At 46.9% G+C, this 16,803-nt stretch overlaps 1 protein-coding gene across 5 annotated transcripts in view; it reads left to right on the top strand.

Annotated features, from left to right (window-relative positions):
* CPT1C (carnitine palmitoyltransferase 1C) overlaps nt 1-16,803 on the top strand; it is a 55,283-nt gene that overhangs the window by 10,493 nt on the left and 27,987 nt on the right. For 4 of the 5 annotated variants that reach the window (XM_081166300.1, XM_081166302.1, XM_081166303.1 and 1 more), the window contains 2 exons: nt 13,320-13,484; nt 15,118-15,257. In XM_081166300.1, coding sequence (XP_081022426.1) covers nt 13,344-13,484; nt 15,118-15,257 — 281 coding nt within the window. In that variant the 5' untranslated portion in view covers nt 13,320-13,343. Of the gene's footprint in view, nt 1-13,054; nt 13,181-13,319; nt 13,485-15,117; nt 15,258-16,803 lie in introns of those variants that run through there. The other variant, XM_081166301.1, reaches the window with a different exon arrangement.

The raw sequence follows: 16,803 nt of genomic DNA, 5'->3' as shown, positions 1-16,803 counted from the left end.
TAAAAAATCGGGGGTCATCTTATACATGGATAGTGCCTAGGGGGGACGTGTGATTGGTTGCTGTCGCGACCTGGAGATTGTCAGCGGCTATTGGGTGTGTTATTAGTGGCTGTGGCAAGGGCTGGTGTTGATTGGCTGTTTCTGCATCAATTGGGCGGGCGATTGGCAGCATCTGCCGGCAAAGTGACTGAGAATAAGCGGCTATTACGACGCGTGCAAGTGGCAGCGCAGGTCATGAGGGTGAGCGATTTTGGGCAATCCCCCCCCTTAAAAAAGCTCAAAAAATATGGGCAATCTCCTCCCATTTTCTTAATTTGGAGTGTCCCAAAATAGGAGGCGTCTTATACATGGGGGCGTGTTATAGAGTGGTACCTCGGGTTACATATGCTTCAGGTTACATACGCTTCAGGTTACAGGCTCCGCTAACCCAGAAATATTACCTCGGGTTAAGAACTTTGCTTCAGGATGAGAACAGAAATCGTGCTCTGGCGGCACGGCGGCAGCAGGAGGCCCCATTAGCTAAAGTGGTGCTTCAGGTTAAGAACAGTTTCAGGTTAAGAACGGACCTTCGGAACGAATTAAGTACTTAACCCGAGGTACCACTGTACATGGAAAAATATGGTAATTTCAAAGTAGATCTGCACCTAGTAGTATGTTAACAGACCTGACTGCATATGAAATGGGTCCTGCATAAGCAAAGCTTCTGCAAACCTTTAAGTCTCTCTTAATGCAAAAGTTATTTTTCAAAGGTATTATGTGAAGAGCAAAAAAATAAACATTAAAAAAAAGAGAGCACCCACTTTTGGATGGTGGCTAGTTTCTGTTTGGGGAATGACGTTCTTTGTCTTTGTGAGGTAGCTGCTGAGCTTGATGGACTTTGAACGGAGCAGAGGTTCATAGAGTTTGAGAGTGCGATACTCAGGGTGGATTTGCCACAGGGCAGATGGGTGTTTACGCATGAGCCCTGTTGTGAATCATAGTGCTGAACACCCCCAAAATCCAAATGTTAAAGGGAGAAAGTCCTCAATGGAGAAGCAAGATTTGCATGGGAGACCGATCTATCAGCAGGGCAGGGTCATATAGCTCAGTGGCAGAGCAGTTGCCCTGCATGCAGAAGGTCGCAGGTTCAACTCCCAACATCTCCATCCAGGGCTGAGCAAGGCTCCTGCCTGCAACCCTGATGAAGCCATTCAGTCTAGACAACACTGAGAAAGGTGGACCAATGATCTGACTTAGTACAGTATAAGACAGCTTCCTATGTTTTAAAACCAGCGAAACCTGCAACCGTGAGGTGCTTCCTGTCTGGGTACCCCTATTGCAGATTTATGCCATGGTCCTAGCTCTCTCCCACAGAAGCAAGTCTCATTAAATTCAATGGGACTTACTCCCAGTGAAGTAGGGTTAGGATTGCTGCCTTAGAATGACATCTGAATGCTTAGTCGGTAGAGCACGAGACTCTTAATCTCAGGGTCGTGGGTTTGAGCCTCACGTTGGGCAAAAAAATTCCTGCATTGCAGGGGGTTGGACTAGATGACCCTTGAGGTCCCTTCCAACTCTGCAATCGTATGATTCTGAGTGGCGTGTGTGTGCATGATTCTGAGCTGCATTTCCACCTTCCCTATATCCAAATGATTCTGTGCTCCAGTCTACTGCCTCCCGAGGAACAGATTAGCTACCACCGTTCTTGCCTCGGAAAATGCTGATATTCTTTTCTTCCCTGCGTTCTTGCTCTAGCTCAGAAGTCCTGTGCTCACATCCTTCTTACTCTAACAAGAATCTTTGCATTTTCCCACCTTCTCTCTAAGGAAACCAGGGATTCTTCCCTCTCCAAATTAATTATCACACCACAACTCCCATCTCACTTAACATTAACCTCCCAACTCTCTTAGATCATGACAAGATATCACAGCATTGCCAAACTGTGGGTTGGGCCTAGACTAACAGCACAATTCCAGGCACTTCTACAGTGGTACCTCAGGTTACATACGCTTCAGGTTACAGACTCCGCTAACCCAGAAATAGTGCTTCAGGTTAAGAACTTTGCTTCAGGATGAGAACAGAAATCGTGCTCTGGCGGTGAGGCGGCAGCGGGAGGCCCCATTAGCTAAAATGGTGCTTCAGGTTAATAACAGTTTCAGGTTAAGAACGGACCTCTGGAAATAATTAAGTACTTAACCTGAGGTACCACTGAACTTAGATTTAAATTCCCATTGAAATTAATGAGGCTTATTCCAGGCAAGAGTGCCCAGAGGACCGCAACGCACATAGGTCCCATAGGAGTTAATGGGATCACTTAGTAATGATTTACAGTTCAAGCCTACCCATGTCCACTCAGAATTAAGTGCTGTTAAACTCAATGCAATTTACTCCCAGGCATGTGGGGTTAGGATTGCAGACTTGCTTCTCCACAGAGAACAATGGGCCATTAACTAAGGTGTCAAGGAGCTGTCAAGGAGCCAGGTCATCCACTAGGCAGGCACACACATGGAAGGTGGAATGCAATTAGCTTTTTATTGGCAGAGGAACAACAATGCAGCAATGCTCCTGGTTAGCCTTGACTCAACAAAGGTGTTGCTGAAACTAAGCTCTCGGCATGACCTTTCCCCTCTAGCCTCTCACTCTGCATCCCTCCCAAGCAGAAAAAGGCTCTTCTGGGCATGTCAGGCGCGTTGTGCAGGACCGGGCCATTCTGGAATGGGGAGTCAGGGGGAGGAGAATAAGGAGGACTGGGACTGAAGTGTAGGTGGGTTCCCGCGAGGCTAGACGCAGTGATAACAGCATGAACCTTTATTGAACTACAGTGGTGCCTCGCAAGACGAAATTAATCAGTTCCGCGAGTCTCTTCGTCTTGCGGTTTTTTCGTCTTGCGAAGCACGGCTATTAACGCCTTAGCGGCTATTAACGCCTTAGCGGCTTTAAGAAAAAGGAAACAAACTCGCAAGAACTCGCAAGACATTTCGTCTTGCGAAGCAAGCCCATAGGGAAATTCGTCTTGCGGAACGACTCAAAAAACGGAAAACTCTTTCGTCTTGCGCGTTTTTCGTCTTGCGAGGCATTCGTCTTGCGAGGTACCACTGTACATAACTGGGGAAAAAGGCAAAGCAACTGCTTAGATACATTTCTGAAAGCCTGGGTCACTCCCAATGTGATTGGCTGTCTAAACTTCCAAACTGTGAATCACGACTCAAGAGTCCATGGGCCAATGGCAGATTCCCGAATCCTGAAATGTTCTGTGATTGGACAGCATGTATCGAATCAGAACACAGGAGCTCAGATTCCTTAGGCCAGACTCAAGCTCAGGCAAACGCAGACCACTGAACAGGGACTGTTTGCGCTCACATTGTGATTCGCAGCTTCTAATCCTGTCCTGGAGGGCTCTCCTTCTCCTGAGCCCCCTGAATCGCTCAAGCCTCCTGTTTCTATCTGCTCCCAGCTCTTCCTTTCTGCTGATGGCTCCACTGACAGCTATGGGCAGGCTTCCACCAGATTTCTTCATCCAACCTGTCCCTGACATAAGTTTGCAGTCTAACCCTGTGAAAGAGACAAATTCCTAACCTAAGGTATCTTGCTTGGAGTTGGAAAAGTGGGCAGTTTACCTGAATTAAAAGGTGTCTGTGTTGTTGTTGTTGTAATTTAGGTCCTGCCCTTCTTTCTGAAAGGCCCTCCATCTCTAACACCCTAGACTCCCATGCTGGCTCATAGTTTGCATGCACCCTACTATCGTGCAGCAAACATTAACTATTTTAAAATCTGCTGGAGTTGCAGTCTGTGCCCAAGGCAACAATATTTGCTTACGCTAGAAGGGGGGAGGGAAACCCCAGTTTCTTCCTTTATATTCATGCCCAGCTGCATCCGGTCTTTTGCTGGCAGTGTGCAACAGACGTTAACCAATTAACACCCCGTGGCTTTCCTACAAAATGCTTAGCAGCAGCTACTTCTGGGGTAGAGAGCATAGGATTTTATGCAAGGTCACATCATTGTCTTTGGGGATGGGGGTCTAGGAAAAGGCAGGCTTGTTATATAATAGCACTTGTTGCTCTTTACAGTGACCGTGCGAAGTGGATTATATTACCGTTCCCACACAGATGGGAAACTGAGGCTGAGAAAGAGGAGTCTGTCCGTGGCCACTCCGGATATCTCTATCTCAGCAGTGAGTCGAACCAGATTCACCAGCCTAGATCTACAGTGGTACCTTGGGTTACATACGCTTCAGGTTACATACACTTCAGGTTACGCACTCCGCTAACCCAGAAATAGTGCTTCAGGTTAAGAACTTTGCTTCAGGGTGAGAACAGAAATCGTGCTCTGGCGGCGTGGCAGCAGCAGGAGGCCCCATTAACTAAAGCGGTGCTTCAGATTAAGAACAGTTTCAGGTTAAGAACGGACCTCCGGAACGAATTAAGTACTTAACCCGAGGTACCACTGTACTAAAGTGGGGTGGGAGATCCCGCAGGGAACATGCTGGTGAAGCAGCACAAAACAGGACTGAAGTCCAGACCAAGATGATCAAGGGTCTGGAAAGCAAGCCTTATGAGGAACGGTTGAAGGAGCTGGGCAGTGTTTCCCAGCCTTTTTCCAACTGTGGCCCCCTTCCGACCTTGTTTTCTTCCTAGAAACCTCCAAGGATGGAGAGTCCGCAACCTCCTGAGGGAGATCCATCTTCCGTGTATTATAAAAAGTAAACAACACTTTTTTTTAACCCCAGTTATTTGACACAGAGGGAGAAACCTACAGATAACAGTTCAAAAGCACACCCTCCAACATTTCTCTGATGGAAATAGGGACGTCCTATTCCATAATAATAATTTTATTATTTATACCCCACCCATCTGACTGGTTTGCCCCAGCCACTCTGGGTGGCTTCCAACATATATAAAAACATAAGAAAACATTAAACATTAAAGAAAAAACCCTTCCCTATACAGGGTTGCCTTCAGATGGCTCAGCGGTCAGATAACATTTCTCTGATGAAAATTGGGACATCCTAAGGAAAAGCGGGACATTCCAGGATCAAATAAGAAACTGGGACAACATCTGTAAATCTGAGACTGTCCCTGGAAAATAGGGACACTTGGAGGGTCTGCAAAAGGTGCACAGGGAGTTCTGTATATATGGGAGAATTTTCAAAAGCAAGTGGTCCTCACTGACTTGGTGCAAAAAGAGCTTGTCATCCAGAGGAGCCCCGGCTGCCTAGATAAAACACTATAGCCCCACACACCTTTACCTGGGAGTAAGGCCCACTGAACTCAGTGTGGCTTTCTTCTGAGTAGACAGTTATTTACTAGATGCAAGTCAGAAGCGCCAGACGACCCTGCTTGACTAGGCGCTGGGGTGGATTTCGCCCCATGTTTTGAAGAACCAGGCCGACGCTGCTGATGGGCCCTGCGCCCTTAGTCAACATCTGAAGGCCCCAATCTGCTAGGTTCTAGGCCAGCACTGGCGGCAGCTACAAGCAGTGGTCAAAACGGGAGCCTCAGAGATCGCCCCCTCCTGCTGGAAACAAACCAGGACTGCTCCAAGAAAATGCATGTGGCAAAAAAAAGCGCTAGGCTGCCCCCTGGTGGGCCGCCCCCTTACCTGCTTGTGATTGGCCGAGCAGGTCATCAGCCAATCAGAATTTTCTTTTTTAAAAATTCATTTCTTCTCACTTCCTTCTGTGGCTCCTTAGCCTCGTGCTGTGCCCCCCCCCCCCATTTATGTAATTTTCACTTGTGCCATATCGATTCCAGTTGGGAAACACTGGTCTACAGTGTTGTCACATGGAAAAATGGACAACTTGTTTTCTCCTGCTCTGGAGGGTAGGACTCAAACCAATGGCTTCAAGTTCCAAGGAAGGAGATCCTGACCAAACATTGGGAAGAGCTTTCTGACAGCAAGAGCTGTTCAACAGTGGAACGGTCTCCCTCAGGTGGTTTTTAAGCAGAGGTCGCATGGTCATCTGTCATGGATGATTTAGCTGAGATTCCTGAATTCCTATGATTCTCTGCTCACCAGCTGGTGACAGTCCAGTCCTGCTCCCTGCAGAGGTCTGCACATCTCTCAAGAGTCCCAGTGCCCGCTTGTCCCAGGGTACCCAGACCCATGTCTGGTAACATCCCATCCATTTCACTACGAGTTCTGATGGAAAGGGAGAGACGACAATAGGTCCTGCCTGTTAGACTATGCCTAGGCCTGAGCAGGCGGACGATGCTGAAGTCTTTCCTCTTGGACAGCGAGGGGCAACACAGACAGTGTGGTGTAGTGGTTAAGAGCAATAGACTCGTAATCTGGGGAACCGGGTTCGCGTCTCCGCTCCTCCACATGCAGCTGCTGGGTGACCTTGGGCTAGTCACACTTCTTTGAAGTCTCACAGCCCCACTCTCCTCACAGAGTGTTTGTTGTGGGGGAGGAAGGGAAAGGAGAATGTTAGCCGCTTTGAGACTCCTTCGGGTAGTGATAAAGCGGGATATCAGATCCAAACTCTTCTTCACACTGTGATTCTGGTCCCAGTGGGGTTGGAGAGGGATGCTTCTGTGGGGCAGGCCCTGCCTTCCCATTCCCTTATGGAACCTGGCCCCATGCTCTGAGGTGTGCTTCTCCTAGCTGGTGATGATGCAGCCGAAACGCCTCGAGAATAACAGGATTGTGCAAGGCGCCCTTGAGGGAGGTTTCTAGATCAGAGAGTTGTCAACTTTTGCCCAATTGGGATCTAGCCAGAACACCTGGTCTCACGCCCTGTTTTCCTGGGAAAGCTATTGTGGATCCTGACTGTGGTTCTTATCTTACAAAAGCAATCTGATCAGACTTTCCTAATGCCCTGCTGAGCTTTGGAAGCCTTTTCTTTCCAGAGATGCACATCATCTCTCCTTATCATTCTGCCGTAGGAAAAAAGAACACAAAAAGAGCCTGCTTCATCAAGTGGCCAATCTAGTCCACCATCCTGTTCTCACAGTGGCCAACCAGATGGAGCAGGTTTTCAACTTCATGATATATCACTAGCTGAACATCGCTACATCCAGATATATCACAATGTCTGAAATAAGGATGGAGCTGTGATGAGTAGGAACACTGGTGGCGCTGTGGGTTAAACCACAGAGCCTAGGACTTGCCGATCAGAAGGTCGGCGGTTCGAATCCCCGCGATGGGGTGAGCTCCCGTTGCTCGGTCCCAGCTCCTGCCAACCTAGCAGTTCGAAAGCACGTCAAAGTGCAAGTAGATAAATAGGTACCGCTCTGGCGGAAAGGTAAATGGTGTTTCTGTGCGCTGCTCTGGTTCGCCAGAAGCAGCTTAGTCATGCTGGCCACATGACCCGGAAGCTGTACGCTGGCTCCCTCGGCCAATAAAGCGAGATGAGCGCCGCAACCCCAGAGTCGGTCACGACTGGACCTAATGGTCAGGGGTCCCTTTACCTTTACCTTTATGATGAGTAGGGCTGCCATCCATCCGGGCGAAATTTCCCAAAATCAGTAAAAATGTTCAGGAAAACGCGGGAAGCCATGTTGGAAGTGTTGCTTTTTTGGCAAATTTCCTTAAAAAAAATAGTTCAACAACTTTTGTGTCTGGATTTTCACTTTTTGAAATATGGCAACCCTAGCAGAGGCATTGGCTGGCTTCACAGTTTTCCCTACATTGTGATTTTTGCATAGCACACACACACACATACACACACACATGCATCATGATTCACAATATATTGCCAGGACGTGGGTGGCGCTGTGGTCTAAACCACTGAGCCTCTTGGGCTTGCCGATTGGAAGGTCGGTGGTTCGAATCCCCGTGACAGAGTGAGCTCCTGTTGCTCTGTCCCAGCTCCTGCCAACCTAGCAGTTCAAAAGCATGCCAGTGCAAGTAGATAAATAGGTACGGCTGCGGCGGGAAGGTAAACGGCGTTTCTGTGTGCTCTGGTTTCCATCACGGTGTCCCATTGTGTGGTTTAGTCCTGCTGGGCACATGAGCCGGAAAGCTGTCTGTGGACAAACGCCGGCTCCCTCAGCCTAAAAGCGAGATGAGCGCTGCAACCCCATAGTCGCCTTTGACTTACCTTTACCTTTTTACCTGCCAGGTCAAAAATTATGAAACCGATATCATGATATGGACTTCAAACCAGTTTTGGATGCTATATTGATAGACAGTATTGCCCAGCCCTACCTGGGCTTGTGACTTAGTTCCCCGAAACACACTCCTATCAAGACTTGGTTACGGCTTGTGGTTTGTTTGGGACAGCCTTATATCTGGGTGGAGCAGGGAATCAAAAGGTTTTAGCTCTTCTTTCCCTCTGATGTAATTAAATCAATAACTTAGACGTGGCAAAGGCATTATCATAATTTCCTGCCCTTGGGGGAGGCTGCATATTGCATGAGTTGCTTCTCTGATCTTGCATTCTCACAATGTGGTGGCACACCCAGAATAGCGACTAACACAGATGTGTATAAGGCGAGCCTCTAAAATCTGGGCGAGGGAGTGTTATATGATTGTATGCCTCTGCTGTAAGAGCTTCAGGAAACACTGGTATCAAGATTTTTAGTTTTTAGTTGCAGGCTTGTCTGTGTGCATATATAAATGCAAATATAAAAAGATGCCGTTTCTATTTCTATTTGACTTGGTGTAGTTTAGAGCCTCAGCTAATAATAATAATAATAATAATAATAATAATAATAATAATAATACTTTATACCCCGCCCATGTGGGCATCTCTCAACAGAATATTAAAAACATGATAAGACATAAATCTGCCCCTGGCTGCATGGTGGATAGCTGTGCCAATTGTTTCTCTTATCTCATGCCTGAATCACTCTGATGGTGTGGAAAGCTCTCCATCAAAGCACGCCCTCCTGCTTTGATATCTGAGGCAAGGCAAGGCAGTGACCCACTTGGGATCTCTCTAGCTCAGGGATCAGCAAACTTTTTCAGCAGGGGGCCGGTCCACTGATCCTCAGACCCTGTGGGGGGCCGGAAAATATTTTGGGGAGGAAAATGAACGAATTCCTATGCCCCACAAATAACCCAGAGATGCATTTTAAATAAAAGGGCACATTCTACTCATGTAAAAACATGCTGATTCCCGGCCCGTCCTCAGGCCGGATTTAGAAGGCGATTGGGCCGGATTCGGCCCCCGGGCCTTAGTTTGCCTACCCATGCTCTAGCTTAACTCCAGCATGGCAGCTCCCATGGGAAGAGCCTCACCGTTTTTGGGAGCAACACTCTGCAGCCTGAGGGAGCAAGCTGATGGGAGGTGGTAGAGGAGCACGGCTGCAAGTAGCGAGGGAGCCGAACCTCCGAATCCTGCCTCCATCTCGCTCACCCGTTTAAAACAGCAACGAAAACCCTTGCGTTTTTGTTGAGCGTTTTCCAGATAAACCCAACAGTATAAAAACGGTGTATATAAAACGCACAGAAAGGATCTCCTGAATAGGGGAGCTGTTATACCTTTCTGCTTGTTCTAGAGCCCTCCCACCTCCTCAAAGCTGGGGAAGTGCTATCTAGGCTTTGGGAAGGGAGTACAGTGGTACCTCGGGTTACATACGCTTCAGGTTACATACTCCGCTAACCCAGAAATAATGCTTCAGGTTAAGAACTTTGCTTCAGGATGAGAACAGAAATCGTGCTCTGGTGGCACGGCAGCAGCAGGAGGCCCCATTAGCTAAAGTGGTGCTTCAGGTTAAGAACAGTTTCAGGTTAAGAACAGACCTCCAGAACGAATTAAGTACTTAACCCAAGGTACCACTGTACTGTATGGGGCATCAAATGTTGCTGAAAGCCGCCATTGAGAGCTGCATGGGCTGCATGTAGGATTTTTCTTCCCTAGGTCAAGGGAGGAGAACCTGCAGCTCTCTGGATGTTGTTAGACTCCAACTCCCATCAGCCCAGATGTATGGCCAAAGGTCGGGGCGGAAGGGAGGTGTCGTCCACCAACATCCGGAGGACCACAGACTCCATAGCCCTTCCCTGGAGCCAGCTTACCTTCCTCCCCATCTCTTCACCCACACCTTCCAGACCTTATATTGTGACTGGAGTTGCTGGTGAAAGCACAACCCGCCATTTTGTACCATATAAACCGATAGAGAGCTCTGCTTAGGGCAGGTGTTATGTACTGAGCTGAATCTTAGAACAAAAGGATCCAGAATGCAGCAGTCTGATTGGCCTGCAGGAGCGGCCAATCAGGCTTCTGGAGGAAGTGAGTCCACAACCTGATTGGTGTACGGGAGCAGCACAGAATTAGCCAATCACACAGGGCCCATTGTGTAAATAATAGCTAGACATTTTGGGGAAAGTTTCATTCATTACTACAAGCTGAATAAAGAGCATGAAATTCAACACTCGACTCCGAGTACGGTATATTTCAGCGGGGTTCCCCGAACTTGGGTCTCCAGCTATTGTCGGACTACAACTCCCATTATCCCTAGCTAGCATGACCAGTGGTCAGGGATGATGGGAATTGTAGTCCAACAACAGCTGGCGACCCAAGTTTGGGAATCCCTGGCTTAGGGGATGCCCCCCCTGCCCAATCTGTTCACAGCTGGGAAAGCCCCCCCCCCCAATCTCCAGTCTAGTCCTGGAACATATGTGGTAATGGGATGGGTAGGAGCTGGGAAGCTAGTTGGGGTGGTGAGGGCTAGTGGTTAGAGTTGTGGTTGATAGCCCAGATTTTTGGATTCTCAGGTAAGAGAATAGTCTCTTCTTATTGACAAGGGAGAGTATTCCCAAGCCTGCACATGAGGGGTGGGTTAAAACTGCTCAGACTTCTCGTACTTTTGAGTTACTACGCCAGATGTAATTGCCCTTCTTTCTGACGGCTCTCCTGTCACTCCCCTTAACTCTCTGGCAACAGAAAACTGTTGTCATGGCAGCCAAACCTTGGGCCTTGGCAATGTGCAGTGAGGTATGTGGTAAATTTTGTGCAGAAGGCCCACACCCCTCCTTTGGAAGCGATTCATCCATTTTCTCCCTTAGTGAAAACCAACACATATTATTTTTCCCTGGAGGGAGGGGATTCCAGATGTTTCTTGCCTGAAGCAGTGGAGCTGCTTTGGTTGTGGAGATTCCTTTTCCCAGCTGCCTTTTTTTTAAGGTTAATATCACGACATTATCTGTTTAAATCTTTTTTAAAGGATGGTTTATTTATTACAACCAAGGTTTTTCGAGTGGCTGCCAGGGTTCACACTAACATGTATGTGGTGGTTCAAAGCACCATGTAGTTTAGTAAGCCATGATTTAGCATTATGTGCAAATCAGGCCTGTGTGGTGGAGTGCAAATTGTAAAATGTGCTTCTTTTGGTATGTTTGCCTGGCATTGCCTTCATTTCCCCTGAGTACCAGAGAAAAGCTGTCCTTCTCTACTTTGAACCCTTTTCGAGATGAAAGGTTTTCTGGTTCTTTTATTTTATTTTGTGGTTTCGTTGCTGTTCTTGTACTTCCTTCATTGTATTTTATTGTTTTTACCGTTGTTGTAAACTGCAGTAAAGCTGGTGGCAAAATAATTGAAGCTGGTGGCAAAATAAATATCCCTTCAACTCAAATTGGAAAATAATAATAATAATAATTTCTTGTTCATTTACTCAGTGTATATTCTCCGGGTGGCTAACAGTGGAAATAAAGCATACATAAAAAAGGCAAAGCCATAAAATCTAAATACAGCGTAAAAACAGCAGCAGAGTATCAAACAAAAGTAGAAGCAAAGACGAACAAACTTCAGAAATATCTAAAGATCTATTATTATTATTATTTTATTATTCATTACATTTATATACCACTTTTACCTCACAAGGATCGCAAGGTGGTGTACATGGTTCTCCCCATTTCATTCTCACAACAGCCCTGTGAGGTAGGTTAGGCTAAGAGACAGTGACTGGCCCAAGGTCACCCAGTGAGCTTCATGGCTGAGACCTGGTGTCCTAGGTCCTAGTCCAATCCTATAATTTACTAGACAATTTCAATATTTAAAAGCCTGAGAAAATAAAAAAGGTGTTCACCTAGTACCAGAAGGTAAAGGTAGAAAGGTAAAGGACCCCTGGACGGTTAGCTCCAGTCAATGTTGGAATGAAATCACAACAGACGAGTAGCAGGTGTCATCGAGAGGCGTCTGCCGGGGCGAGCCCCGGGAACTCTCTTTTATTGAATATTACAAAACATTGCCACAGGTGTGCTTGTGGCTGATGGTTGATACAAACACAAAGAAACTTGTTGCTGATTGGTTAACATAAGTACAAGGCGGGAATTACATGTGGACATTAATCACCGATAGATTAAAGGCTGAGAAACGAAGCTGGAACTAGACAGGCATGAAACCTCCTAATTAAATTATAACTAAAGATTAATATGGCTAAAACAATTACTAATGATTGATCATAACATGAAAGAATATAATAAGTGAATTCCGTAGATGTGGTCAGCTGTGCATTAAGAACAGGTCATAGTGTCAGTCTAAGGAAATGAGAGAATGTCTTGGTCTCGGTACAAGCTGTGCAGTGTGTGCAAAAGGCAGGGGAAAGCTTATAAACAAGAGTTCCCAGAATGCAAGAGAAAAGAAGCAATGCTTCCCCATAATGCAGCAGTTATGTGCAGAGAGAGGACTTCCCTTTAAGTCAAAGGCGACTATGTGGTGCAACACGCATCTCGCTTTCAGGCCGAGAGAGGTGGCGTTGGTCCACAGACAGCTTTCCGGGTCATTTAGCCAGCATGACTAAACTGCTTCTGGTGCAACAGAACACCCTGACGGAAGCCAGAGAGCACAGAAACGCTGTTTACCTTCCCGCCGCAGTGGCACTTATTTCTCTACTTGCACTGGCGTGCTTTCAAACTGCTTGGTCGTCAGGAGCTGGGACAGAGCAACGGGAGCTCACCCTGTTGTGCAGATTTGAGCTGCCAGTTCCAGAACGACTAAAGTGAAGGTGACAGGCAAGGATCCTCTAGGGACTGTTATCCATAACTGCGGTGCCACCACAGAGAAGACCCATCTTTCTTTCACACCTCCTCAAGTTCTTCATTTATAGCGAGGGAACGTAGGCAACCTTTGCTATCTGTTTGGCCAGGTCTCAGCCAAATACACAATGACACTCACCTTTGTCATTGTGATGTCAGCCTTTTGCCAGGTAAAACTGCAATACTAGTGGAAGATATTCCAAGTCCCCAGAATGCAGTCCACCACCTAGTGCTGTTTTGTGCCATTTTAACTACCGGCACAATACCTTTCTGCCTTTTATGTGTAAGCCACCTTGAGTCCGTGTTAGGGTTGGGGGTCGAAGGCAGGGTATAAATAATAATTGTCAATGTATGAATTTGAGGGGTTTTCGATACAGGTTTAAAGGGTTGTGTTCATCCTCTCGTTCTCTCTCTTCTCTTAGCCAACAAGCTAGCACCCTCCCAAGATGGCGGAGGCTCACCAGGCTGTGGCGTTCCAATTCACGGTCTCTCCAGAGGGTATCGACCTCCAGCTGAGCCATGCAGCCCTCAAGGAGGTTTACCTCTCAGGCCTGCGGTCCTGGAAGAAGAAATTCAACCAGTTGCGGGTAAGATAGGGATAACGAATGTTATGTACTGAAGTTCTCACCCTGGGCCAGCAGGGGGATACTGTAGATAGTTCAGGTCCACATATGCAAATAAGGGATCGAAAGTGACGTTCAGTGATTGGATAGTTACAGAAAGTTGTTACAGTTACGTTGTACTGGAGCTCTATATAAGCAGGCTGGCTGAACCCTTCAGTTCAGTTCTGTTCTGGCCTGTGAATAAACAAGAGCTGTTTGAAGAATCGCTGTGTCGTCTGATATGTTCACCCACAACTTAACAACAAGCACCTGCTCAAAATGCTCTGGAATTAATTTGTATCTGAGAGATAGCTCCGTTGGTAGAGCATGAGACAGTCATAGCTTCTGGCCTTGTGTTGGGCAGAAAGATTCCTGTATTGCAGGGGGTTGGACTAGATGACTCTCTTGGTCCCTTCCAACTCTGCAGTTCTACGATTCGGTGACATTCATGTCTTGATAGCCCAGCTCTTAGTTTATTCTTGGGAACCCAACCCTTCCACGTTGGAGCCTTAGGAAGAATTAAACTGTAATCTAGGGAAGCCAAGGCAGTTGAAGGCCTGGGTTAGGCATGAGAGTAAGGCCTCCCAGGTTATCAGAAAGGACTTGAGTCCAGTAGGTTCGGGGTATGGTGCGAATGAAAGTTTGTTTGGCCAAATCGGAACAGGCGGTTCTGGGAGCCATTTTAGAACTAATCCTCAAGTCAAGGGTTTAACAGAGAGTGGAAAGTGCCCAAGTGCCCCCCACCCAAAGAGATCACGGTGCTTGTTCTTCAATAATTAAGGTTCAATAACATTGACAACCTGTTTCTTTTTAGTCAATAATCCATAAATTTATTGGGTGTCCTTGTGATGACGCCATCTCCATTTGTATTATGGAGGGATGACATACAGGGTTGTTGTAAGGATAAAAGAGAGCTATGAATTAGGAGGTCCTTGTTAAAATCGCATCTCCATCATGAACTCAGCAGGTGATCTTAGCAGTTCAGTTACCTGATTTGAAGATCATACTAAACCACAGTTTAGTTTGTTTCCCTCCCAGTACAGCAAAGACAGAAGCTGGTACTAATGAGCAGCTTGCTTGTACTTGTTAAGACTATGGTTTGTTCCTAACTATGGTTTAATGTGAAGGACATGCGAACAGGGCCCTAGTGTAAAATGATGTTTGATGCTGAGATGTAGCTTGGAAATTGAGTGTGGGTTGCTCGGAGCAAAAATGAGAGAGCCAGCTTATAAAATGTTGGGACCTGTTTAATTTGTTATAAGCAACAAGGAACATTAATCAGCATCCAACAGTTCAAAGCACATTCAATGCAGCTTACATTCTCAGAAAACAATGTGTTGGTTGATTTTTAGGGCTGAAATAGCTATGTTGTCAAGTATAGCCTTCCTGCTCTCCACAAATCCACACTGCTTCTTCAAGAAAAAGTGCACCCCAGCAGTTTTGCCAGGTGTTTGAGGGAAAGGAAGTGAGTTAGCAGCTTAGGGAACTGAGCAAAGTTCAGTCCATGTACCATATTTTCCAAAGAAAGGGAAATGTGCCTTCAAAACTACAGAAGATTTGACTCATGACGATAGCAGCAATCTGTTCACATTCATCTTTTTGTGACCTCTCCTAACAGAACAGTTTTGTGACAGGCGTGTATCCTGCCAGCCCATCCAGTTGGCTGTTCATGGTTACTGCCATCTTGGTAACCCAGTACTCTCGACTTGACCCCTCCATGGGCATGATTGGAAAGATCAAGGAACACCTGCCAGTCAGGTATGGAGATGGGAAGGGAGAAGGGTGGGAGTTGTGGATGAATCCATGAGGGGGAGGGAGACTAAAACTAAGGCCTGGTTTTCATACATTCTGGGAAATAATGGTTTCCTGCTACGAGAACAGGCGGCAGCACATCTCAGGCTTGTGTGAATTCTCCAACCCCTGTTGTCACCTTTCAAGCCAATGAGGAGGAAATGGGAGGCCTTTGCTTTTAGACAACCCCTTGTTTATGGTGGCCTCTGAAGTTACGAGAACTGTGGTTTGTTCACACTTACGAGAACTACCCAGAATCAAACTGTGGACTCACTTCCCATCTTGTCCTGAAAACATTGTTTAAACAAACTACATTTCTCTGTGTTTAGACATGACGGGGTACTATGGTTTGTTTAAAATTGGAAGTAGGTGCTTCCAAACTCCTTCTCCTGGAGAATGAGAGAGTAAGACTGGGGAGCCTACAAATTCGGGGCTTGTTATTCACATAGTGGGAAATCATGGTTCCATGTTATTTTGAATGGTTTTCTTGGAGGGTTGCTTCAAAACCACTCTCAAACGCAGTCCAGGGATGTGTCCATGTCAAACACATTGGAAAGAGTGCATTTTGTTGATACTGGAAGTTGCCCTCAGGTCAGAAACACTTGGGTACTGCCAGGGTCCTTTTGGCCAGAGGTGTTGTGGTTGGGAGACAATTTTCTAGTGACAAAAGAGTCCTCTTGAGGTGTTCAGTGTGAACACGTGAAGGGATTTTCATGCTTGAATAGGATAGCCCCACATATTCTAGCCATGGTACCATGGAATCAGCCTCAAGCCTGAAGAGGGCCTGGCTTGTCAGGGAACTGCCATCGGAGGGACAGGTGGTGGAAGGGCTCACGGAGGTTGGGAGAGACCCAGCAGCGGAAGCAGGAACCAGCAGGGGGAGAGGTGGGTCTCTGAGGGAAAGCGAGCAAGAGGGAGGGCTCAGGGACACGTCCAGCGAGAACAGTGGGGAGGTTTCTGGACCTCCCATAGGGAGACCCACTCCTCGCCGGAAACTGTCACGCCGTGAGTCCAGAAGACGTGTTTCCGTTAAGGAGCTTTTATGTTGGAAGCGATTCCGAAAGCAGCCACTGTCGGAATCTGCGAGTGACTAAGAGGAGCCATGTCTGAGGGGCTCCGTCACAGACAGAGGTTTGTGGACTTGAACAAACTCTGAGGGACTACGATTTTACGCACAAGCAGCCCATCATCCCATCACATGGCTCATGTAAGGATGTATGCACCTAGGGTTCCTTCTAAGGGGATAACATCTCTGATTGGCAGCAGGCTTTGGAAAGTACATTACTTCATTGCCAAAACAATGGCCTCTTGCTTGGATGACTTTAGAAAAACATATGGAGGATAGTTCTGTCTTGCATTAACATGATGGAATCTCCATATTCACAGAGAGGGGGCATTTGATTGGCGGCTTTTGGAGAGAGATGACTTGCTGAGACGGACCTTTAGTTTAAAACAGCAAGTCCACATTTTAAACCCTTAAGCATTTGTGTGCATGTGCGTTAGTCTGGAGACA

Source organism: Podarcis bocagei (genome assembly GCF_964188305.1).
Source record: "Podarcis bocagei genome assembly, chromosome: 13".
NCBI lineage: Eukaryota > Metazoa > Chordata > Lepidosauria > Squamata > Lacertidae > Podarcis > Podarcis bocagei.
Note: the sequence above shows the minus strand (reverse complement) of the source record. Positions and strands in the feature narration are given on the sequence as shown.